We start from the raw sequence: 24,992 nt of genomic DNA, 5'->3' as shown, positions 1-24,992 counted from the left end.
TGGGAGGCCGAGGCAGGAGGATCGCTCAAGGTCAGGAGTTCGAGACCAGCCTGAGCAAGAGCAAGACCCCCAGTCTCTACTAAAAATAGAAATTAATTGGCCAACTAAAAATATATAGAAAAAGAATAGCCAGGTATGCACATGCCTATAGTCCCAGCTACTCGGGAGGCTGAGGCAGGAGGATCACTTGAGCCCAGGAGTTTGAGGTTGCTGTGAGCTGGACTGATGCCATGGCACTCTAGCCAGGACAACAGAGTGAGACTCTGTTTCAAAAAAAAAAAACAAAAAAAAAACTACCATGCTTGTCATTCATATTTCATCTTATCTCTGGTAGAAGTATTTTTTTTAAAAAAATACTGGGTATTTCTGGGTAGATTCTACCCAGAAATTTTTCATAACAGATCCCATTACTTCACATAGTACAACCATAGGTTAAGAGCAAAGGCCCTGGAGACAGACTAACTTAGGTTCAAATTTAGTTCTTAAAACTTAGTTCTATTATTTTGAACAAGTTGTATAACCCTTATCCTTATAAGACTCAGTCTCCTTAGCTGTAAATCATTATGATGATTAAAAAAGAAAATACATGGTACCCAGTGAGCATTCAATACCTGCTAGTAAAAATATTTGAGCATTTATTTTGTTCACGGACTAGAGCTGAGCCACAGGGATTATAGAAACTACAATTTGCTACAGTAAATTGTTTGAGAGATAAAACTGTCAAACTCCCTTAGGTCAGGGGCTTTGTCTTTTTCTGGTTCACCAGTGTATTCCCTGAATCTAGAACAATGTTTAACACACAGTAGGCATCAATCTTAATATTTGTTGAGTGAATGAATGAGATCCCATTAAAAGAGGATAAGAGAGCCTGGCTCTACTCCAATATAAAGTTGTCATTCCCCATCAAGATTTTTAACACTATCCTAAGGCACAGTGAAAGATCTTTATTACCTCACCCTATGCATCTCCTCATCTGAATCCTTTGTAATAGCCTTTATAATAAACTGGTAAGTGTGTTTCTCTGAGTTCTGTTCATGGCTCTAGCAAATTCATCGAACCCAAGGAGTGGGTCATGGGAACTCCCATTTATAGTCAGTTTGTCAGAAGCTCAGATGGAACAACCTGGGGCTTTGGATTAGCAACTGAAGTGGGGAGCAGTCTTGCGGAACTAAACCTTCAACCTGTGGGATCTGCCACTACCGCCACATAGAATGTGTCAGAATTGAATTGAATTAGAGGACATCCAACTGGTGGCCACTGCTGTAGGACTACTTGTTTGGTGCATGAGGAAAAACCCCCACACATCAGAGGCTGCAGAGGATTTTGTGTTGTGAGAGTATAAGATAAACTAAGTTTGTCATTCCTATATTCTCAGAATTAGTGTCAGAATTGGGATTTCCTCACAGAAACATGTGGTTTGGGAAGAAAAAGGATAAAAGGATGGGAATGAAGAACCTTTGATTCTTGGGTGGCCACGTGGTCCCATGGTATAGAGCTGCAGCTGTGCTATGCTCAGTTGCTAAAGGCAAAAGTTATCAGTGGAATTTAGAGGTAGATCCAATTTCTGGGGAGTTGGTTCACTGGATACATAAGGAAAAGCAAACTAGTAAGAAAAAAGTGAAATATTCAATCTCTTGGTTATTGTTATCTATAATAGCTAAAATGAAATTAAAAGAGAGCTCTGGGTTAGACTTTGATGTTAGACCAAGCTCAGATTTCAGTGAATCTGGGCTTTGGCCACTAGCCTCAAAACTATTCCCCAAGGGAAAAATTATACAGGGACAAAAGAAAGTGCTTCTAAGACCTCTGGTCACATAGTCCAAGTGGTGAAAAGACAAAATGAAGAAACTACTGAAACCAGGGGATATAATGTAAAGGAATTGTTTCATTTTATAGACTTGGTATCATTAGCTTCCTGGAGGGGACTGACTCCACCTATAAATCCCAAGAGGAACGCCCAAATGAAGCAACCTATATGCTTCATATGCAAGCCAGGTAGACCTTGTTTATGATAATGGGGACACTCACTCACTGAATGTGCCCATTACCCAGGTCATGCTGTGGATAAGGGTGCCCCCTTACTGTGTATACCCCATATAACCTTACTGCCACAAAACCAAAAGACACTTCAAGAAGTCTTATCAAACTTGCTGTCTCACCTTCTCCCCATGGGTCTTACAGATGCTAATAAATACATTAGGTTAAGAGAATGGTGAATGGCAGGGGGCAAAGTAAAAGGATTCATCCCCAGAAGGCTGGAAATTTTTAAACAGTTATTAAGAAATAACGGGAATAAAGAAAATGTTGATGAGGTGAAATTAAAAGGAAAAATAAAGGGGAGAATCATGGGACTGGTCTCAGCAGAGACATTTTTAGATGGTTATCATGAAAAGGGACGAATAAGATGGAAATTGATAGCATTAAACAAAGATCTTAACAACACTATTGAAGCCTGTGGAGACCAAAGAGAGCCCTTGCTGGTCTCCCAAAATCAAGGAGTTCCAAACAAGTTTGCTGTATTTACCCTAGTTTGAAGAAATTTTAATTAAAAAGTCAGAAGGCAAAGGATTACAATGAGAAATCTTATCTGAAATTGAATGGGGCAATAGGCAGATTAATTAAGATAAACACTGACAAAAGTGCAAGGGCTTCTAGGCTCGATCCCCTGCTGGGGGACCCAAAGCCTTAGGAACACAAGTGGGTGAAATGATCAGGAGTGGTGAAGAAATTCCTGAGACTACTTAGTATAGGAGCCCCAGGCAATAAGCTACCAAGATCCATTGGTGAAGCCCTGAAAAGGACTACGATTAGATCGAGAGAAGATAAAAATGTAAGGGCTAACAGGATTATAAAAATTGAAATGTTTTGTTTTTTTGTGGGTTTTTTTTGAGACAGAGTCTCACTTTGTTGCTCAGGCTAGATTGAGTGCTGTGGCGTCATCCTACCTCACAGCAACCTCAAACTCCTGGGCTCAAGCAATCCTGCTGCCTCAGCCTCCCGAGTAGCTGGGACTACAGGCATGCGCCACCACGCCCGGCTAATTTTTTCTATATTTATTAGTTGGCCAATTAATTTCTTTCTATTTATAGTAGAGACGGGTCTCGCTCTTGCTTCAGGCTGGTTTCGAACTCCTGACTTCCAGCGATCCTCCCACCTTGGCCTCCCAGAGTCCTAGGATTACAGGAGTGAACCACCGTGCCCAGCCCGAAAATTGAAATGTTTAAACAGACTTTATGTAAAGAAGTTGTGTCATCTTTAGCTGAATGTTCAGCTTTATCTACATCATTAAATTTTATAAAAACATTATAGTTTGTCCAATCACTTATGAAAAAGTCAAAATCCTTTACAACTTCTTAAAAGTTTCAAAGGATTGTTAATTTATTGGCTCTTTAGGTCAAAGAAGGACGTTTCAGGGTGATGAAAATGGAGAAAGGAGGAGCTCACCTTTCTAAAAATGAGTTTTCAATTACTATAATTATGCATAATATAAGACAGGCAGCATTTCTGGGCCAAGATTTGATGCCTGCGTCCCATGAGAATTAAATTAGAGCCATGCATAAATTTGGGGCAAGTTTTGCAAAAACCACTCCACCCTCTACGGATGCTGAATGAAAAACTCATTGTTAAGATTCACCAGCATGAATATATTTTCTAACACAGAGCAGCCACTCTGGCAACAACCATTTCATCATTTTCTATCCAAGAAACAAAATGAAATGCATTTAAATTCTGCCTGACAAGTACCACAATTGCAAGTAGCTACCTTAGCGAGTGGTGAGAGCTAAAAAGTCCGAATCTAGTTCACCGAGCTCCCACCTTAAAGTAGCAAGGCCTGCTTAACCTATACAGCTGGCTATTGTATTTGTCCCCCAAACCTTCAGAGCTGGAAAAACACCTTAACTCTACTGATGCCTTTAGAGAGAGAGAAAGCCAGGCGTAAGGGCGGAGCAGTGAATGACCGAATTATTAAAATCGCAGCAAGCCGGTAGGGACACAGGTGTGCCGGCAGGCCCCAGTAGCGCCGTCCTTGTCACGCTCGGAGAAGACAAGGCCTTTCACAACCACCACATCTCTTACTTATTCATTTGACAATTACGCGAGGGGCACTCTACTAGAGCTGGCTTTAAGGGCCCCCGCCCCAGCAGTGGAACACCTCAGCCGCCAGGCGCGGCCCAGTGCCACCCGCACCCCGCTGCGGCGCGCTCTGGTCATCCGGAACCCAGCCCCAGCCCCGCCGCACACAAGCGCCCACGCCCCCCGCCCTGTCCGTCGCAGGTCCACCGGCCTCCGCCCCGCTTTGCCGCCTCAGACCTGGCAGGTCCTGGGGCAGGGGAGGCGCGCGTCCGGAGGCCCCCCGCCCAGGACTCAGGGACGCTCCGCGCGCGCGACGCCTGGACCCGAGGGCCGTGCGGGCGGGTCAGGCCCACCGACCACTCACCTCCGCCGGGTCAGAACCGAAGGGCCTGCTCTAAGCCGTTTGAAACCGCTTGAGCCGCCGCACACCCCGCAGTGTCCTCGTTCTTTATTGGTCCTCGACGGACCGCCCACCAGCCTTTTATTGGTCCATTTGAAAGGGCTGTGGGCACGCGCCGCCTGCTTCCTTAAAGGGGCCGCGCGCAGGCGCGTTTCCTTGGGGACTCAGTGCTACCTGCTCAGGTTGCGAGCGGGTCGCTGGGGGGAAAGCTGCCCGACGACCCAAAAAAGAATGGCTAAAGATGTGCGTAGAGCTGTGCGTCCCTGGCCCGCAGCGTGTTTGCTTTGTTTAATGACAGACTTTCAAGCTGTTGTCAACATCTGACAGGTATTTTTTTAGTTATTTAATTCACCAAATATTGATTGTGAAGCTAAGTGCTGTGAGGGAGATGAGAGGCAGCTGGGATGTAGTGGAAAGAACAGTGAATGAAGCCAGGACGCTGGATTCTGGTTTTGGACTTGCTCTGAGTAAATCACTTTTCTCAGTGAGTAAAATCTTCTGAAGTTTAGTTTCCCCATCTGTAAAATTGGATAACGATATTTCCCTTACAGAGTTAATGTGAGGAGTTAATATAACTAACTGAATGGCTGGGAAAGGCCTTTATGAACTGTAACGCAGTTTGCAAATGCTTAATACTCCTTTTATAAAAGCGAGAGGCTTGGTTAATATGATCTCCATTAGTCTTGCTTAGCTCTACATTCAATGTTTCTATGAATAAAATCAGGTCCTTCCAAGGAATTGGCAATCTATAGTGGTCACAGGAATAAAACATAGACCATCAAAGCAGTATGAGAACTATATAAATGAAAAGCTATAAATGCTTACAGAAGGGAGAAATTTGATGGGGGAAGATTTGTGAAGGGGATGAATTTTTAATCTGAGATTTAAAAGATATATAAATTACCAATAGGCTAAAAGATGGAGAGGGGAGCCTGGCATGGTGGCTCACACTTATAATACTGGCACTTTGGGAGGCAGGTGGATTGCTTGAGGCCAGGAGTTCCATACCTGCCTGAACAAGAGCAAGACTCCATCTCCACAAAAAACAAACAAAAAAAATGGCATGGTGGCAGAGTGCCTGTTGTCTCAGCTACTTGGGAGGCTGAGGCAGTAGGATTCCTTGAGTCCAAGAGTTGGATGTTGCAGTGAGCTATGAAGGGGCCACTGCACTCTAGCCAGGGCAATAGAGCCAGACCAGGTATCAAAAAAAAAAAAAAAAATGGAGAGGGGATGGGTAATAAAACAATTTAAAACAATTATATTTCTTCTCTCTCAAATTGGCAAAGATGAAAAAGTTCAACTACTTTTGAAGTCTGAGCATCTTTGGTAAAGATTTGGAAAAACAGATGTCCTGGCCGGGCTAGGTGGCTAACGCCTGTAATCCTAGCACTCTGGGAGGCTGAGGCAGGCAGATCGCTCAAAGTCAGGAGTTTGAAACCAGCCTGAGCAAGAGGGAGACCCCATCTCTACTAAAAATAGAAAGAAATTAATTGGCCAACTAAAAAAAAAACATACATATATATAGAAAAAATTAGCCAGGCATGGTGGCACATGCTTGTAGTCCCAGCTACTTGGGAGGCTGAGGCAGAAGCATCACTTGAGCCCAGGAGTTTGAGGTTGCTGTGAGCTAGGCTGACGCCACGGCACTCTAGCCTGGGCAACACAGTGAGAATCTGTCTCAAAAAAAAAAAAAAAAGAAAGAAAAGAAAAGAAAAACAGACGCTCAAAATCACTGTTGATAAGAATATAATCAGTGTAAACTTTCAGGACAATTTGGCAGCTACTAAAATGTAAAATGTACATAATCTCTGACTCAGTAATGCCACTATTAGAAATTTATCCTACTGATCTATGCAAATACACAAAGAAAAATGTATAAGCATGTTTACTACAGCACTACTTTAACAGGACAAAACTCCTTAAAAATTACATGTCCATGAATAGGGAACTTTGTACATAAATTATGGTATATCTATTAAATAGAACACTATGCAACTGTTTTTTTTGTTTGTTTGTTTTTTGTTTTGAGACAGAGTCTCGCTTTGTTGCCCAGGCTAGAGTGAGTGCAGTGGTGTCAGCCTAGCTCACAGCAACCTCAAACTCCTGGGCTCAAGCGATCCTACTGCCTCAGCCTCCCAAGTAGCTAGGACTACAGGCATGCGCCACCATGCCCGGCTAATTTTTTCTATATTATATATATATTAGTTAGCCAATTAATTTCTATTCACAGTAGAGACAGGGTCTCGCTCTTGCTCAGGCTGGTTTCGAACTCCTGACCTCAAGCAATCTGCCCGCCTCAGCCTCCCAGAGTGCTAGGATTATAGGCATGAGCCACTGCACCCAGCCAATGCAACTGTTAATGTAGTTACTCTGTATGTGAAGTAGGGAAATGCACAAATTTTATTATTGAAAAAAGGCAAGTTGCAGAAAAGCACATGTGGAATGATTTTATTATATATGGTGATAAATATATGTGTGTTTGTGTGCATGCCTGACAATTGTTAGAACATTGCTGGAATTGCAAGAAACTTAATAGTAGGACTCTGTAGGGAAATGAATTTTTTAAACATTAATATGTTATTCTTTCATAGAAAGGCAAGGAGAATGTCAAGTAGTGGGGAAAGTACAAGCCAAGGCACAGACAAGACAGTGCATTGTATGTATGGAATTGAATATGTGGGTTTCATTTTAAGACAAGGTTTATGTTGGGAAGTACAGGAATGCAAGATTGACAGAGAGAGTTAGGATCTTGAAGGGTTTTGAATCTATGGTAAGAAATTTGTACTTTATTAAGTAGGTAATGGGGAGCTATTGAAGGTTTCTGAGCAAGAGAGTGACAAAATCAGAATTGTACTTTAAGAAAATTAATTAGCTTGATTGTCTGAAATGGGTTAGAATTGACATCCTAGTTTGGAGTCTGATATGAGGTAATAGCAGTAGAAAGGATGAGAACAGATTCAAGAGACAGGGAAAGATTTGGCAGCTGACTAGATTAGTTGCAAAGACTAGGGTGGGTCCCATTTAGGGAGATGAGTCAAAGAAAATGCCAGGATTTGAGCCTAGGAACTAGGAGGACAGTGATTGCCCAAATAAAGTAGTAAGTCAGGAGAAGCCAGTCTCAAGGGGAAGGCGAGTAGTTTAAGACCTGTTTACTTTCATGTACCAATGAGACATTCAAATGGAATCACCTCAGTAGGCCTAGAAAATACAGGGTGGAAACTGGAACAAGAGATTAAGAGCCAAGTAAGATAAATTTGGGGATCACCACCATAGAGTGAATGAGACCACAGAGCAGGGAGAATGGATAGTGAAAAGATGGGAGATGAGGACAGAGCCACATGTAGGGGAAGGAGAGAGGAATGAATCAAAGCAAAAAGATCATGGTAACCTTTGAGAAATGGGTGAGGAATATATAGAAATAGTCTTCAGTCATTGGTCATTGGCATGTTTACTTTATTTAGATATTAACGGAAATAAACTGAAGATTACATTTAAGGAGAGCATTTGATGGTAACCTGGAATTTGCTCAATAAAGTTTGTATGCAGTCTAGGTCCTGGAGAGTATAGAACAAAATGGCAAAATTCCTTTTGTCTTGGATGGTTTAGGTGCAACCCTACTTGAAGGTGGGCATTAGCTGTTTGATTCCACTCATTTATTCATTCATTCATTCAAAAAATATTGATAAGCATCTAGCATGAGGAGGAACTGTTTTAGGCACTTGGGATAATCAGTGAACAAATTAGACACACACACACAAAATGTCCTCCTCATGGAGCTCACATTATAGTGAGGAAACATAGACAACACATAAATAAATTATATAGTATGTTATTAAACAATATGTGCAGTGTGTGCAGTGGGAAAGAAAGAATAAAGCAGGGCAAAAGGGATAAGGAAGTAGGGTTGGAAAGACTAATTTTAAAAAGGGTGGTCAAAGTAGGTTTCATTGAGATTATATTTGAACAGAGACTTCAAGAAAGCAAAGGAGTTAGCCATGAGTATATCTATGAAGAAGAAAGTGTTAGCCAGAGGGAACAACTGTGGCAAAGGCCCTACATTGGAGCATGCCTGGCAGATTTGAGGAATAGGAAGGCCAGTGAAGCTGAAGCAGAGTTGTTGGCAATAGGAGGGTAGTAGGAGGTAAAGTCTGATAATAATGGAGGGAGATGAGTGGCAGATCCTGTAGGTCCTTGTAAAAACCTAATATAATACTGTGTCCATGATTGGTGTTCAATAAATATTTGCCCAGTCATCTTTTGCAGTCCAGAATTATCATCAAATAGCATTTGTCTATGTATTTATTAGTTATGTGTACCTTCTTTATTCCAGGGGCCTCTAAATAGTTCTTCTACATAAGGAGTATAATCATAGGGCAGTGAAACCCTTATGAGCATTAGAGATCAAAGTGAACACTATATTCTTGCAACTGGAAGCAGGAAACAAATGTCAAACACTGTGGCTGCTGAATAACTGTGCTGGGTGTTTCTAAAAAGACTGCTAGGAAAGTGCTCATTCTGTTGTAATCACAAACTGCATTCTGGTTGAAGTATCCCTACCATGGGACATGGATCCATATTTTAAACCTAAAAGGAACAGCTTCAGTGATGAATTTCCTTTCAACTTTCAGTCCAGGTGCCCCCTGCATTCTTCCCTGGAGATAGCAGTGGTGACATTAATATAGATCTCAAGTGGCTGAATTTTAGTGCCTTAACTGGCCTCCAAGAATGCAAAGCCTATCCTGGCTTGCACTTGTTTGCATTTAATAGGTGCTGGTTGAATGGAGGAATAGCTAGCCTTTTTTTTCTTTTCTCATAGCCCATTTTCCATAGCAAATGCAGGCTGTCCAAGAATTTTGACCATAGAAGCATCAACCCCACTAAGAGGAAGGAGGCAGGAGAGATAGGGACCTCATTAGCAGGCTATCATTAGGGTTCTAGGGCCTGAAGGGAAACCCACTGGGAAGGGCAGGATATGTGAGAGTTCTTGGCTCTTTATGTCTTGTAAAATGAAATAGGAAGATTGTGTAGCTTGGGGCTAACTTAGCCTTGGGTTTAAACTCAGACCCTTAATTAGGCTGTCTGGGTCTGTTTTAACACCATGTCAAGGAGTCCAAAGTTGTGAGTTGGAGCCTTGGCTGGAAATAAAACTCTGTTCCCTATGCTGAACTCTGCTAGCCCCTGCCAGCTGGTTAACAGTAGAATAATCTGGAGAGAAAATAAATGGGTGAGTGAGGAAATGTTTCAAAACAAAGACTGCCTAAAACATTCTAAAACAAACATCCTATTAACTGAATCAGTTGAGTCATCTTCACATATGAAGAAAAGACATACTTAGACTCTTTCTTAGCCATAAAAATGATGCAACCACATTTCTTTTATCATTATGTCTATAAATAGAAATCACAGAACCAAAGCTTACTGGATGTCCTTGAATGTCAGAGCATTGTACTTAGAACATTATGCAACCTCAGCTCTGGTAGGTGCTTCTTCTAAGTTCCTATGCATCACCTACTGTTTTCTTCAGGCCTACGTTTGGTGAAAGCTTCAATTCACGCCACGAAGACCTTTCTGTGGGCCAGAGATCTTTTCATCTTAGGTTCTACAGTTTGTTCATACCATACAGAAAAGGCAATAATTGTATTTTGAATGTAATTAGTTTGCAAAAATATGTCCAGTTGGTTAGAATTTGACCTACCTTCTGTCTTCCTATTGGTTCCGGGTTTTATATCCAGAGAACCAGCCAAGGAATTCTCAACTCTTGTTTCATTCCAAGATGTCCTCCTTTTCTCTCTGTTGTGAACCTCCTGCCCCCAAAGAAAATAGCTGAGGTGGGAGGGATGGTTATTTGAGCTATTCCACTTGTTTTTGTTCTAGCACATCTACTCCTCACCAAAGTTGGAAAAATTATACATTGTAGTTTATACTCAGCTCACTTGTTACTTGAATACAGGAGGGTTCAACCTTTCATGCTTTCATTTTTTTCTTCTGTTTTGGTGGGGTGGTAGTACTGGTGCTGGACTCTGAGCTCTGTGAGACTATGTCTTTCTTGTTTAGGTATGGTTAGTGCCTAGCCCATAGTATGAGACGAACGCCTGAATGGGGACATTATTCTATAGATAGTTTGTGGTTTAGAAAATCAACTATTGAGACTTACATCAAATTCTACATTTGGCATTGAGACTAGCATGATTCCCATTTTCACTGAGGTATCACATCCAGAGGACTTGAGAAGGGATCCCCAACTCCTTATTATAGCCTTAAGATGTAGTGGATGGGCCGGGCACAGTGGCTCACGCCTGTAATCCTAGCTCTCTGGGAGGCCGAGGCAGGTGGATTGCTCAAGGTCAGGAGTTCGAAACCAGCCTGAGCAAGAGCGAGACCCCGTCTCTACTATAAATAGAAAGAAATTAATTGGCCAACTAATATATATATACAAAAAATTAGCCAGGCATGGTGGCGCATGCCTGTAGTCCCAGCTACTTGGGAGGCTGAGGCAGGAGGATCGCTTGAGCCCAGGGGAGTTGGAGGTTGCTGTGAGAGAGGCTGACGCCACGGCACTCACTCTAGCCTGGGCAATAAAGTGAGACTCTGTCTCAAAAAAAAAAAAAGATGTAGTGGATGATTAATCTGAGAAGATAGCTTTTTAAAAATAAATGGAATCGGCCGGGCGCTGTGGCTCACGCCTGTAATCCTAGCTCTTGGGAGGCCGAGGCGGGCGGATTGCTCAAGGTCAGGAGTTCGAAACCAGCCTGAGCAAGAGCGAGACCCCGTCTCTACTATAAAATAGAAAGAAATTAATTGGCCAACTGATATATATATAAAAAATTAGCCGGGCATGGTGGCGCATGCCTGTAGTCCCAGCTACTCGGGAGGCTGAGGCAGAAGGATCACTCGAGCCCAGGAGTTTGAGGTTGCTGTGAGCGAGGCTGACGCCACGGCACTCACTCTAGCCTGGGCAACAAAGCGAGACTCTGTCTCAAAAAAAAAAAAAAAAAAAAAATAAATAAATAAATAAATGGAATCTTAGTGATCATTTTATACATTCTCAGAATAATTATGAAGGCTTACTAAGATCAGAGAGAGCTAGTGGCAAATCTGGGACTGGAATTAACTCTCTGTTATCACCAATTCCAGTACTTCTCTTTTCTTTCTTTCTTTTTTTTTTTTTTTTTTTTTTTTTGAGACAGAGTCTCACTTTGTTGCCCAGGCTAGAGTGAGTGCCGTGGCGTCAGCCTGGCTCACAGCAACCTCAAAACTCCAGGGCTCAAGCAATCCTGGTGCCTCAGCCTCCCAAGTAGCTGGGACTACAGGCATGTGCCACCATGCCTGGCTAATTTTTTCTATGTATATATTAGTTGGCCAATTAATTTCTTCCTATTTATAGTAGAGACGGGGTCTTGCTCTTGCTCAGGCTGTTTCGAACACCTGACCTCGAGCAATCTGCCCGGCTCAGCCTCCCAGAGTGCTAGGATTACAGGCGTGAGCCACTGCACCCACCCCAATTCCAGTACTTTTCTTATTGTATCAGTCTTGCCAGTGACCATCACTGCAAGGCAAAGTTAAGTTCAGTGACACTGAAATCCTGAAAAACCTAGAACAGAAATAAAAGGTACATAGTATATGTGCCATGAAATTTCCTTCCAGCGTCCAAAGGACACGTCATTAACGATCATGATGCTTTTCCCATTGAGTCTGGGTACGACCTCAGACAGCTGCTACCAACCAATCGAGTTGGCACTCAGAATGAAACCTATCTATTATCCCTCTTCTAGAGGAAATAAAAGTTTCATAAGTCAATGAACTCTGGTCTTGGCTTGTCTTCTCGAGATGACCTGAAACTCCAGCAGGAACCTCACAACCTTTATTGTTCTTCACTGTCCCCACATGCCCAAAGGACTTAGAAGTGATGTCTGCAAGCAGGTTTCCACACCATAGATCTACCAGACAGAGCAGGTGCAGGATTAGTCATGACTCCAAGCCAGGCAAGGTGATTAAGAAAAGCTAAATTTATATTAAATTATCATAAAGTCCTAAAATATTGAACATAGTGGTTAAATAACTCCAGAAAGTCCAATCTCTCCAGTGAGTAATGTTAAAACCATTACACATGAACGTGGGAGAATCACTTCCATTAGTTTAGGACAGAGAGATTTTGCTTTTTACAGAGTAAATCAGTGCTCAAATAGATATTTCCTCAAATATGTCCTTTCTACATTCTGAACAGCCCAAGTGCAATAAGATCCTTCCCCCTTTCCAATCAAGAACATGCCACTTTTCTACTTTCTCCTCTTGCCCAACCACAAGGCTAAGGACCCAAAGTGCTCCTTCTTTCACTGCTTTGCTGAATGTGAAATGTCCTCCTTTCCTCCCAGAAGTGGCACCTCACCTTTCCCACTTCATGCACTGGAAAAGCCTGATTGGCCTGGCTGTAATGTGTAGGCTCAGACCTGGGGTTGGCTACTGACAGCAGGGCTAAGGCCTTGGTGACTGTCTCTAGCAGTCTTAGAACTGACCAGAAAAGATTTGATCTTGTCCTTTTTCACCCACATGTTTGGCAGCTGATTTTAACCACAGGAGATGTTTCAGATCAGGAAACTTCCCCTAGAAGCCATGCCCTCCCATCCTCAGGCCCTGCCATCGTCTCCTGCTGCTTCTACTTCCTGGGGAAAAGAGATCTGGTTGTGCCCTAGACTGAGAGCTTTCATCAGTGGTTCTTTCTACCTTTCTACTCCTTGCCCACCTCTTTGCATCTTTATTTAGCCCTCCTCACCATAGGACTTTGGAGAGTGCTGGTGCCACAAGGCTAGGTCAGAAAAAGCAAATTAGGGGGAAAAAAAGTGAAGAAGAGCTAGAGGGAAGTTTTAGGGCAGAAAAAAGTCTGAACTTCCCTGATACTAGCCTGAGACATATGCTCTTTGTGTGAATGAGCACGAACCAAATTATGACATCTGAGCATGGAAAGTAAGTCACTTAGCTCAGGAAAGAGTTGGAACAGGAACTTTACCACCTGGTAGCTACAGGCTCTCTGTCTACTAACTTAGATCCCTGAGCACTTGAGAAAGAACACAGGAGTTTCAACCTCATGGATACTTCTCTTTAGGCCCTGGGAGTCTCAAGTCTCTAACCCAATTGTTCTTCTTTACTGTTTACAAAAACTTCTGGTCCTTCTTTGAAAGATTGTTTTCAGATCTCTTCCCTCAGAATCCCAGAGAATGAGGGAGAGAGTGGCAGAACGTTCAAGTTCAGGTGGTATGCTGTGTTAGGTCTAGGCAGAACTTCTTAGACATTTTGGAGACTCAGCCCCGAAGGCCCAATATTCACTCAAGCCACTGACTCACAACCTGGTTACATAGCGTAAAGGACTTAGGAAAGGTACTGGCCAGTGGTGGCACCAGGAAGGAATTCATATTAGCCAGTAGCTGTGTGATAGGGGACGCTGGTCATCTGAAGGTAAAAATGGCTCCAGATATTCTAGCAGAAGGAAGAACAGCTTCAGCCATGCCCACATCTCACCAGTATCTACAGCTGAAAAGGCAGTGACTCTTAAGGTGAGAATGACATCCACTGCCAGCAATGGACGAGGCACCAAGGTCCAACTACTCCCAAAAGCTTTTTCATGTTACTAATACACTTGAGGCTGGAGGTTTCCCAGATGCCCATACCAGCTGGGCTGATTCTCCCTTCTTCTCTCAGCCTCTATCCTTCATGCCTCTCTTTACTTCCACCCCCTGCCAACCCACCCCAGTCCTGGATAGCCGAGTCCTCTCAGAGAAGCGGACATGCCTGCTGTGATGGGGGAAGAGTGCAGTCGTGGATCATCAGCTTCTTCCATGCCATGGGGCAGGCACTGAAGGTACCAGGGGAAGGGGAGGTGGAGCTCTACACTGGCAAGGAATCATTACCAACCCATCTCAAGGGGCCCAGGATGGAGTGCAAGGGGTGAGACTCATGGTAAAATCCAGGTCTAAATTCTTGAGATGCATCATCATTTCTGTGCATGGGTAGTTATGGACTCAAGTGGAAAAAAGCTCCCTTGAGGGCTTGGGAGCAATTATGGGATGAGAGGAGGAGAAGGACAAGCACATAGGAAGGGGGCCTGCTGTGTAAGCGAGCACAAGGACTGGAAGTCCATAAAGGAGAAGAACAGGCAGGCAGGGAAGAGAAGGTGCACATTTAGACCTGGCTCTCTGAGGAGAGCTTGCGTTCATGTTTCCAGCCTGTGTCTGATAGAGAGCCCCGTCTTTCTGGAGTGGCTGCAGTGTGGACGCTGCTACACTCAGACTGCTCTTCCTGCAACAGCTGCTCTGTCTCCGTGTCATCCAGGGAACCAGAGCTGGCCTGGATGGACACTGTGTCTGTCTTCATGCATACATGATCCCGAAGAAGGCCCCCCCGTGAGCTGCGCAGTTGCTTGAGGTCATCCCACTCAGCATCGTCTCCAGACAAAAGGCAGATTCCTTCTACGATCTTGATCTTCTCCTTGGTGTAGTTATGGTCAGGCCCTCCCTAGGGTGAAGAGTGGGGAGACAAAGTCAGTCAGTTGGCTCTCTGCAAAGAAACTCATGGTGAACTGAAAAAGGAAGTGGATGGGGTAAGAGTGGGTGTGAAGAATAGAAAAATCCCACAAACAGGGACTGCAAACTAGCACCACAACAATAAAAAAATAACATAAAGAAAAATCCCACAAACAAATGGGGAGCCTGGGTCAGGACAAATATATGAGTCCTAGCCTGAAAGAGGAGCAGCTGCTATGATGATTATTACCATTATCACATAGGGAGGAGGGAAAACCATGGCTTCCATCCATCCTGCATTGCCCACTCACTGATTCTGTCACCTTGGGCAAATTATTTCATGGCTCTAAACTGCAGTGTGGAAAAAGTAACAGTATCCACACCTCACAATCAATTTTTGTCAGGGTTAAATAAAGTGATTCATGGAATGCAATTATAGGGATGCTTGATATAAGATGCACTAAAACATGAACATGTTAGCTATTGTTATTATAGTTTATTAAGGCAACATCATGCTGATATAAATAATCCAAACAACAGGCAAAAGCAATTAAATGTGCATTTATTCTGGATTTTAAACTATTTTATGTGCTAGCTTGTTCTTAATTATCTCTTCTAATTTTGTTAAGGAAAAAACTTAGGAGGTAAGATAAGAGGAGGACTCTAAGAATTCTCTTATTTGGGTTCTAAATGTCAATCCAGTGGTGTCCTGTAACTTTTTTAGTAGGTATCTCTGATTCTGCTCCCATGAGCCCTGGGACCTTTCCCAAGCAATTCCCTTGGGATTTCCAAGGACAGCAATGCACACTGCCCACGCTTCTTACTTTATGGATTCCTCAAAGGGTAGCCTTACTCTTGGTTTCTGGAGGATACCAACCAACATGCTACCACTGCCAGATGAAAATGGACCACCGCTTGGGTTCTGTCCCTGGGATAGTGTTCCTGCTCAAAGTCCTACAACTGCTGCTCTATTTTAGTAACAATTCAACTCCACAGATATTTACTGAGCTCCTATGTTAAGCAAATACTGTGGTAAGTGCTTTGATGATTACACAATATAAAACATGGTCCCTGGCTTGGTGTGGTGGCTCACACCTATAATCCTAGCACTTTGGGAGGCCAAGGTGGGAGGATCACTTGAGGCCAGGAATTCAAGACCAGCCTGGGCAACACAGCAAGAACATATCTCTCTAAAAAATAGAAAAATTAGCCAGGCGTGGTGGTACATGTCTGTAGTCTCAGCTACTGGGAGGCTGAGGCACGAAGATAGCTTTAGCCAGGAGTTTGAGGTTGCAGTGAGCTCTAATGATGCCACTGCACTTTAGCCTGGGCAATAGAGCCAGACCCTGTCTCAAAAAACAAAAACAACAACAAAAAAACATGGTCCCTGACCTCTGAGAGTGACAGCTCCCTCAACCATGCAGAGAGAGACATAGCACACCCTCCATGCGGAAATTAGTATAAGACAGGATGCAGGCCACTCGCAGTCTTAATCACAGAGACATGCTGTGTAAGTTAGGGAGAGGTAGGGGACATGGCACTTGCAATTTGGGGGACACCACTCCCTCTACAAACACACAGCAACAGGTACCTGAAATCAAGAGGAAATCAGAAGAGAAAGGGTGAAAGGCTATCAGAGGGGTGAAAGAGCTGCTGAGGAAGAAACAGACAATAGAAGAAAGGTCACACAATTTTGATTGCTAACCTATAGCCTTTATTGTGGTTCTCTTCTGGGGTAGACAATCCAGGAACCCAAGAATCTTCAAGAGTCTTTCTCTCAAAGATATTAATTGAGAAGAAGTCTACCATTCCTAGAACTACAAGCTATCCCTACAGGTTCTATTTTGACTGTAGTGGAAACTTTTTTAATATGTGAATTTATGGTTCCATAAAATACATGAATTATTATGTGACACATACTCATTATGCATGAGAGCCCTGCAGATGTGAGGGCAGGTTTTGACTGTGCTAGATAAGCCAAAGAAATAGACTGATTAGGGTCTTCATAAGGAATAACTTGTGATGAAAGGTTATAGGATTTTAGAAAAAAACAAGGGTTATATCAGATTAAGAAAATCTGAAATCCCAGGTTATAGTTCCCTTGTGGAGGTGGGATTATTTTTCTTTTCTTTTTTGAGACAGGGTCTTACTCTGTTGCCTGGGCTAGAGTGCAGTGGCATCATAATAGCTCACTGCAAACTCAAACTCCTGGGCTAAAGACATCCTCCCACCTTGGCCTCCCAAGTAGCTGGGACTACAGGCATGTACAACCATGCCCAGCTAATTTTTTTATTTTTTGTAGAGATGGGTTTCACTATGTTGCCCAGGCTGGTCATGAACTTCTGGCCTCAAGCAATCCTCCCATCTCAGCCTCCCAAAGTGCTGAGATTACAGGCTTGAGCCACCACACACAGTCCTGGGACTATTTTTCATGCCTAAACATTCAGCAAATAATTTTCCATTGAAGTGACAAAGGAGTGAAAAAAAAAAAAAAAAACAACAACAAACAAAAGCACATAAACCTTCAGAGTTCTAGAAAAATCTCTTAAGTCTCTGATGAGTGGAAGGATAGGGAAAAACCAGCCATTCCCAGCCACAGGTGCCACCAGTTTGGATTATAAGTTAGAAAAAGGGGAGTCCAGGAGCTCTTGGGTTTTTTGGGTGTTATCTTGGAGAGCCCCCTTGTTTCAGAGGGGCACAGCCTCACTGCAGGTAAATGACAACTGCAAGAAGAAAAGAACCTAAGAGCTAGAAAAATGTTTCCTGGCAGGGAGATGCATACTCATTGCTTTCAGATCAGATCTCCTGGGATCTGCCTTCTAACCTTGCTCTCACTAAGGTCCCTCAAGCTACTCCCTCACAGTTTCTAGATCTCCCCAGAAACCCAAATTACATTCAGTTTTTCTGATCACTATAACTTCCAAAATGGTAGATGGGATGACTACCTAACATCCCTTACTGACTTATTCTGACAATTAGGACATAATCCTCCCCACCTCACCTCCCAAAAAATCCTTGATTATAAATTTCTGTTTTTACCTCTTTCTTATAGCACAGCTGGTTGTACATGGCTGGTTTTGGGATTGCTTCAATTTTCACCTCCTGAGTGGAAGTTCGATAGGAGGGGTTGCTGTAGGTCAGGTTCCCCATTCCAGGATCGGTAAACTTGGATTTTTTGTGTCTTTATGAGGAAAGGTGACAAGAAATTAGTTCAGATCTTTATGAGGGGGAAGTTATAACCTGAATGTGGTAGGCAGTCTCTAAGATCGTCACAGTGCTCCCCACCTCCTGGTAATCATGCCCTTATGAATACCTTCCCCTTGAATGGACTGGACCTGGTGTCTCATTTGTAATGAAAAGAATATGCAAAAGTGATGGATTAGATTACAAAGAAACTGGCCTTGGTCTTGGGTTGCCCTCCTCACTCTCTCTTGCTCCTACTCTGGGAGAAGCAAGCTGCTGCCATGTTGTAAGCTGTCCTGTGGAAAGGCTATGAGGCAAGGAACTGATGAGGAAGGCCTGCAGCCAACAGCCTGTGAGGAACTGAATCCTGTCAACAACTACATGAGCGTGCTTGGAAGGGAATCCTTCCCTAGTCAAGCCTTGAGATGAGACCACAACTCTGGATAATACCTAGATTGCAACCTCTGAGAGACCTTGATGCAGAGGCCCCCACCTGAGCTGCATCTGGATTTCTGACCCTCAGAAATTATGTGATAATAAATGGTTGTCATTTTAAGTCACTAAGTTTTAGGGTAATTTTTTATGCAGCAATGGATAACGAATACACTGACCTTTTAGAGTCAGAGAGATCTATGTTTCAATCCCAACTCTGTTACTTACTAGCTGGGATCTTGGTAGATACAATCTAAACTTTCTGAGCCTCAGATCCTCATCTTAAAAGTGAGGAATAATTACAGCGTTGTGGCATTGATATATATTCATTAAGTGGTTAACTATTACCATTATTTATTATTATTGTTATGAATAGCAGCAGCAACAAAATCCAGACATTTTTTGCTATAAGCTGTGTTTAAGGCATTTGATGGAAAATATAAAGAAGGACATAAAAAGAAGAGTCTGCATTGAAAATGACACATTCTACCTTTCTAGAATGATTGGTACTGAGAAATGATATGTCAACCAATATTGTAATAAAGGGCTGTGTTTGTGCAAAGGGAAAATCATTTCCAATTTCAATAGTGTGGGGTAGTGGAAAAAGCACAGATGCTAGGGTCACCCTGAGCTTTACCTCTTACAGTGTGACTCTGGGTAACATCCTCTGTGCCCTCAGCATCCTAGTCTATACAGAAAATCCCAAGGGTTGCTTTGGTCACTAAATAAAGAAAATGCTTCGGCTATGACTGGGGAATAAGAGTCAGTGTTCTGCCCTGTCCTTCTGCTGCTCTAACCAGGGACCCAACCTGGAAATAAGGCTGATCAGAGGCTGATTCAGTGAACTGTGGAGCTTCTGGAGACTTCAGACATGCTAATGAGGACCAACGAGTATGTGGCCCCTGTGGCAAGGCTGAAATTACCTGTACAGCATTAAAGCCGCAATCACCACCAAAATCAGAAGAATACTCAGGAGTCCACCGATGGCATAGCTGATATGAAGTCCTTCCCCTATGAAGAACAGAGAGACACTGGGCAAGAACCATTCACACAACTTTCTACCTGGTGTTGATATGAAGGGTGGAAAGATGAAGAGCTCCTTTTGTAGGTGTTGGATCCTACCCATCACAGGATGGCTAGGGGCATTCTACCCAGAGGAGAGGCCACAGCAGGCAGGTGAGGAGGCTGAGAAGAAATCTATCTACTCTGCCAGCATCTGCAATCCCAATTCTACCACCCACTAGCTATGTGACTTAAGGCAGGATGCTTAACTTCTAAGCCTACATTTTCTCATTAAATGTAAGTAATAACATTTCATGGGGTTAGTGGAGATTAAATGAGTGTGTGTGTGTATATATATATATATTGACTCCAGAGTTTATATATAAACATTGAATCCAGAGTTTTTATTTGGGATTATTATTATATTTCTGCTTTTAGAATTGAAATCAAGTATTAACTACCTTTTAAGCTATAGATGATATTAACAATAAAGAGACAAATACATTGTAATGAAAAAAACTGTTCTAATTAGAACACACACATATACACACATGCAGCATATATATGGCTTATTAAATGCCTGGCATATGGAAAGCATACAATAAGTGATGGCTATTATGATTATTATTTCTATGGATTTAGTATAAGAAAAGAGTTCATCAACCCTAAAGAGTCCCCATGAAGGTTATGAAAAATGTCATTGGAGACTTAGACTCTTTGTATCTTCTTTTCCAAAACAGTGGGACACTTAGGGCTTACCTGGAGCAGCTGGTACAGCCTCATTGGAGTGTGCACAGAGGCCCAGCCGGGCATCCCTTTCAGAGCATCTGTGGGCACAAAGAACTAAGTATGAAGGCTACTTATATTTGTTGAAGATCATGCCTTCCTCCAGGAAGGGGGGCAAGGCCTTTGAGTGGGGTTTCCAGGCATAAAAGTGTATCAGATGGAAGATATCAGAAGTATGGACAGGGTAAGACCAGGAAATGGAGAGAAATGAGTGTGAGTCACTGTTTTCAAGCCGCTATACCAGGTTTAAATGTGTTATAAAATATGTACCTTTAAAAATGAGAAGCAGTTCTGGAAGTCTGCAGAAATAATACTAAGGATATTAATAATAGGCTTTCTTAAACTACCAGGATAAGTTGGAAGGAGCCAATAGCCAAGCAAATCTGACTGGATAAAAATTATCACAATGTCTAAATATCACAAGGTAAAAAAAAAAAAGTTGTTTTTCTTCCCTTTCATTCTTTCCCAAGGGAATATGCAAGACATCCAGAGGGAGTGCTCAGGTAGCTAACTTGAAATGGTCAGAAGGTAACTGCTTTGCAGCACATTATGAGCAGGCAATTAAAGACATCTCCTAAAAGGCTGGAGAAAAGCTACTTGCAAGAGCATGTAAAACTAAAATGCACTGGATCTTCAAATAGAACTCTTACAGTAAGAAAATGTCCAAGTAGAGGAGTCAAAAGTTTTCTAAATAAACCTAAAGAAAATTAGAGCGTGATAACTATTCATAGTACTTAAAAGTTAGTGAGAAACTATTTATACCTGGGGGTCTGCCTTTGTTTACAAATTGAACTAATAGAATGGGGCACACAGCATATGAATTTGATCATATGCAAATCTTATAACTTTAGGAACATTGAATCCAGAGTTTTTACTTGGGATTATTATTATATTTCTGCTTTCAGAATTGAAATCAAGTATTAACTACCTTTTAAGCTATAGATGATATTAACACTAAAGAGACAGGTACGTTGTAATGAAAAAAACTGTTCTAATTAGAAAAATGTCTAAAAAAAGATGGGCATCAAAATATTAAAAGTTATTATTATATAGGTATGTGGGTACTCATTTCTTCTTTATTTCTATCTATATTTCCAGGTTATTTTTTTATAATGTATAAATTAAAACAGTTATAAGAATCTCTAAACTGAATATCATATTTCATCAATTTTAAGATGCACATTTTTTTCTATAGTTTAACATCTCAGAAATAAGAACATGACTTATAATCAACGGCATTTCACAATTGCCCTTGATCATGTTTTCAGTTTAATCTCTCAAACAAGGATGCATTTTATAGTTGGTAGCATCTTCAATTTAATGGTACACAATATTTTATACTTGATTTGAGAATTGTTCGTGTTATGCTTGCTTACTTAATAACGGTGTATGTACATGTTCATGTACGTGTCATTATAAACCAGGGTCATTATAAGCTAAGGCCATCATACCCCTGGGGAAACCTTTTTGTTCCAAGTCATAAAGCCACAGCCCAGAGACCACTGTAGGATAAGACTATATACTAAGCCTGAGACCTGAGAGCAAATGTTACAGAGAGAAAGGAAGAAAGAGGAATACCCTGTGGCAACTCCTCTTAAGTGATTTCTCTTTAAAGCTGCTCTTAAAACTTCTTGCCCTCAGAGCTAAAAAGGAATCACTTGCAAAAATATACAAATCTAAATATCACCTTCTGAGCCAAATAGCAGGGACTGGTGGTCAGTGATGTGATCTACCTCCCATCTGCCAGAATCATCAAGCTGGGACTAAGATTTTCTGCTGGTAGGGGATGGTGATTTGAATTAAAGGGCCCCTGGTCTTGTACTGAACCTACTTACCTTCCTTCTACCTCCTCCAGCGATGTGCGAGTCCGGGTGGTAGAAGAACGCAAGGTGGTAGGTAGCGTGTTGGGTAGCACTGGGTTATTTTCATTCATGCTGGTAGCCCTAGGATCAGGGGGCACCAGGCCAGGTACTGGAGAGAAAAAAGGATTGGAGTGGGCCACATAAACCTCTACATATGGTCCAAGAATAGAAGCTAGAGAACTTGACAAAGCAATCTTTTAGCTGTCCTAATCCCAAGCCATTAATACTATAAATAAAAGGGACTTGGATTTAAATAATACCTCTGAATAGGATAGCTGGCCCTTAAAAGTCAGGAAGAGAGAGTACTACACAATTCACTGATGATCCCACAGTAGGGATCTGGGAATTGAGAGACCCGAATTCTGTTCTAGCAAATGCCAGAGGCCAGATAAACCCAGGTCTGAGTGAGTCCAAAGAGCCCAAACACATTGCTCCCAGTCACTCCAGTAATAAGACCCTCTGTAGGGGGATCCCACCCAGAATGACAGATCAGGTCCAGGGATCCTGCTGATCCTCTACCCTTCCTGGGGCCATTCAGTCCCAACTCACCAAGGAAGCAGGGCCGGCCATCAGGCTCATCAGGACAGGCACACACGAAGTCCAAGGCTCTGGCAAAGCAGAGGTGGGTGCAGCCACCATTGTTCACACCACAGGCATTGGTTCCTGGAGGCAAAGCAGATGAATTTCTGGTCTGGAACAGAATCAGGTCTCCTAGTTTAACACTTCTCTAAAAGGAGGAAATCCAGGGCTAGCCTACTCCCAGAGACAGGAGGCAGGAGAGGTATAACCACAGGGGTTGAAAAGGTCTAAGAGCTGAAGATGTCAACCAAAATGCTTTCCTATGGTCCTATCTTGGTCCTTGGGGTGACCAACCAATCTCAATGATGGTAAAGAAACAGGCTCAGGATCCAGGAGCCCACCTGTCTGCCGCTGAGGAGAAACCACAATGATATCCATGAGTCCTTCCACATTGGCCAACACTGTCTCCTTGTTCCGGCCTGAATACTTGTCAACACGCTGGATTGACTTGGTCTGCCAGTCTGTCCAGTAGATCCACCTGTCCTGCTACTCAACAGGGAAACCCAGAAAGAGGAAATATTATTGAGGTACAGCTTCTGTGCCTCACCATGTGCTACTCCCTCTGCTGAAATGCCTTCTTCATCTCTTATTCATCAGATCAACTTCTGGGCATCCCCAAATCCACTAGAGTTCACCATTCTCTCATCCATGCTGTTTTGTACCTTGTAGTCACTTGCACAAGTGAGTTTCTATACTTGAAGAAGGTAATCTGTTTACATATCTGTCTGTCCTACCAGATTAAGTTCTTCAAGAACAAGAATGTGTTTTATTCATCTCTGAATTTCCAGCACCTAACACTCAGTCCTTAGTCAATTGACTGAGTGGCTCCCTATCTCGCAAACAGGAGTAAATTCAAAGGTACTGGGCCCTTAGCTCAGAGCACTGCCTCCGATCCTCTGCTTGCTTCTGTGGGTAACTTCCTTCTAATGCAGTGATCCTGAAATTCTCAACCAGGGGTGGAGAAGGGGCAATGAAGGTGTTTCCCCTCCCACCCCTGGGGATACATCAGAAACTCTGGAGGAAACTTATATATTGGAAAACCATATTCAGTATTACCCTGTAGTTTTACATTTGGAGTATTCAAAAAAAAAAAATGCCTATCATTAAGCCAGACAAAATCTTTTTGGCTGGTAGGGTACAATACAGAATTTAGACATGGTGGAAGATGTTTGTCAAAAAAGGACAAAGAGGCCAAGTGCGGTGGCTCATGCCTATAATCCTAGCACTCTGGGAGGCCGAGGAGAGGATCGTTTGAGCTCAGGAGTTCAAGACCAGCCTGAGAAAGAGTAAGACCCAGTCTCTACTAAAAAAAAAAAAAAAGGAAAGAAATTAGCTGGGCACTAAAAATATATATATATATATATATATATATATATATATATTTTTAGCTGGACACAAAAATATATATAAAATATATTATATTATCGTATATAATATGAATTATATATAATATATATTTATATATTTTTATAGCTTGACACTAAAAAACAAAACAAAACAAAAAAATATATATATACACATATATATATATATGAAAATTAGCCAGGCATGGTGACACATGCCTGTAGTCCCAGCTACTTGGAAGGCTGAGGCAGGAGGATCACTTGAGCCCCAGAGTTTGAGGTTGCTGTGAGCTAGGCTGACGCCACAGCACTCTAGCCTGGGCAACAGAGCAAGACTCTGTCTCAAAAAAAAAAAAAAAAAAAAAAACAAAGACAAGGAATTTTAAGTGATTGAGAATCCCTGTTTTGGCCCCAGGCTTGGTAGATCTTTTTCCTTTCCCAAATTATTTAACAGTGTTAAATCTGTCAAAAATGACAGCTAAAATAATTAAAATAGTTACAGATAACATACATTTTAGTGCTATTATGTGCCAGGTACAGTGCTAATGTTTTGTGTATATTTCAGGAGGATATTTCAGGACTATTATTAGGCTGATTTGTTTTACAGGTAACTAAAGCTTAGAGAAGTTCAGTCTCTTGTTCAAAGTTACACAGTTATTTAATAATACAGACAGAACTTGAACCCAGGTACCCAGTATATTGGTAGTACTCAATAAACACCAAACTGGCTGGATGCCTCAAAACTGTGGCTTTTAGCCACTCTACCCTGTTGCCACTAAGTGAGCTGCCTGAGCTCAGATGCTGGGACCACAGCATT

General features: G+C 42.3%; 2 protein-coding genes and 1 long non-coding RNA gene across 5 annotated transcripts in view; 1 reads left to right on the top strand and 2 right to left on the bottom strand.

The window, feature by feature from the left end:
• Positions 1–4,521, bottom strand: part of CKAP5 (cytoskeleton associated protein 5) — a 97,743-nt gene extending 93,222 nt beyond the window's left edge. For all 3 annotated transcript variants that reach the window (XM_076001961.1, XM_076001963.1, XM_076001964.1), the window contains exon 1: positions 4,439–4,521. The gene's annotated coding sequence lies outside the window, so the exon portion shown is untranslated. The remainder of the gene's footprint in view (positions 1–4,438) is intronic.
• Positions 4,522–4,625: 104 nt separating this feature from the next.
• LOC142870594 (uncharacterized) lies at positions 4,626–19,533 on the top strand. Its single transcript, XR_012918935.1, has 4 exons — positions 4,626–4,801; positions 14,220–14,327; positions 14,798–15,065; positions 19,404–19,533. It is a non-coding gene; the product is annotated as an uncharacterized LOC142870594 (long non-coding RNA).
• Positions 12,463–24,992, bottom strand: part of LRP4 (LDL receptor related protein 4) — a 48,279-nt gene continuing 35,749 nt past the window's right edge. The window contains exons 32-38 of the mRNA XM_020286486.2: positions 23,174–23,318; positions 22,803–22,916; positions 22,227–22,362; positions 20,365–20,432; positions 19,527–19,614; positions 18,028–18,169; positions 12,463–14,980 (exon numbers count right to left, since the gene is read on the bottom strand). Of these exons, the coding sequence (XP_020142075.1) occupies positions 14,648–14,980; positions 18,028–18,169; positions 19,527–19,614; positions 20,365–20,432; positions 22,227–22,362; positions 22,803–22,916; positions 23,174–23,318 (1,026 nt within the window). The 3' untranslated portion in view covers positions 12,463–14,647. The remainder of the gene's footprint in view (positions 14,981–18,027; positions 18,170–19,526; positions 19,615–20,364; positions 20,433–22,226; positions 22,363–22,802; positions 22,917–23,173; positions 23,319–24,992) is intronic.

This window comes from Microcebus murinus, chromosome 4 (genome assembly GCF_040939455.1).
Source record: "Microcebus murinus isolate Inina chromosome 4, M.murinus_Inina_mat1.0, whole genome shotgun sequence".
NCBI lineage: Eukaryota > Metazoa > Chordata > Mammalia > Primates > Cheirogaleidae > Microcebus > Microcebus murinus.
Note: the sequence above shows the minus strand (reverse complement) of the source record. Positions and strands in the feature narration are given on the sequence as shown.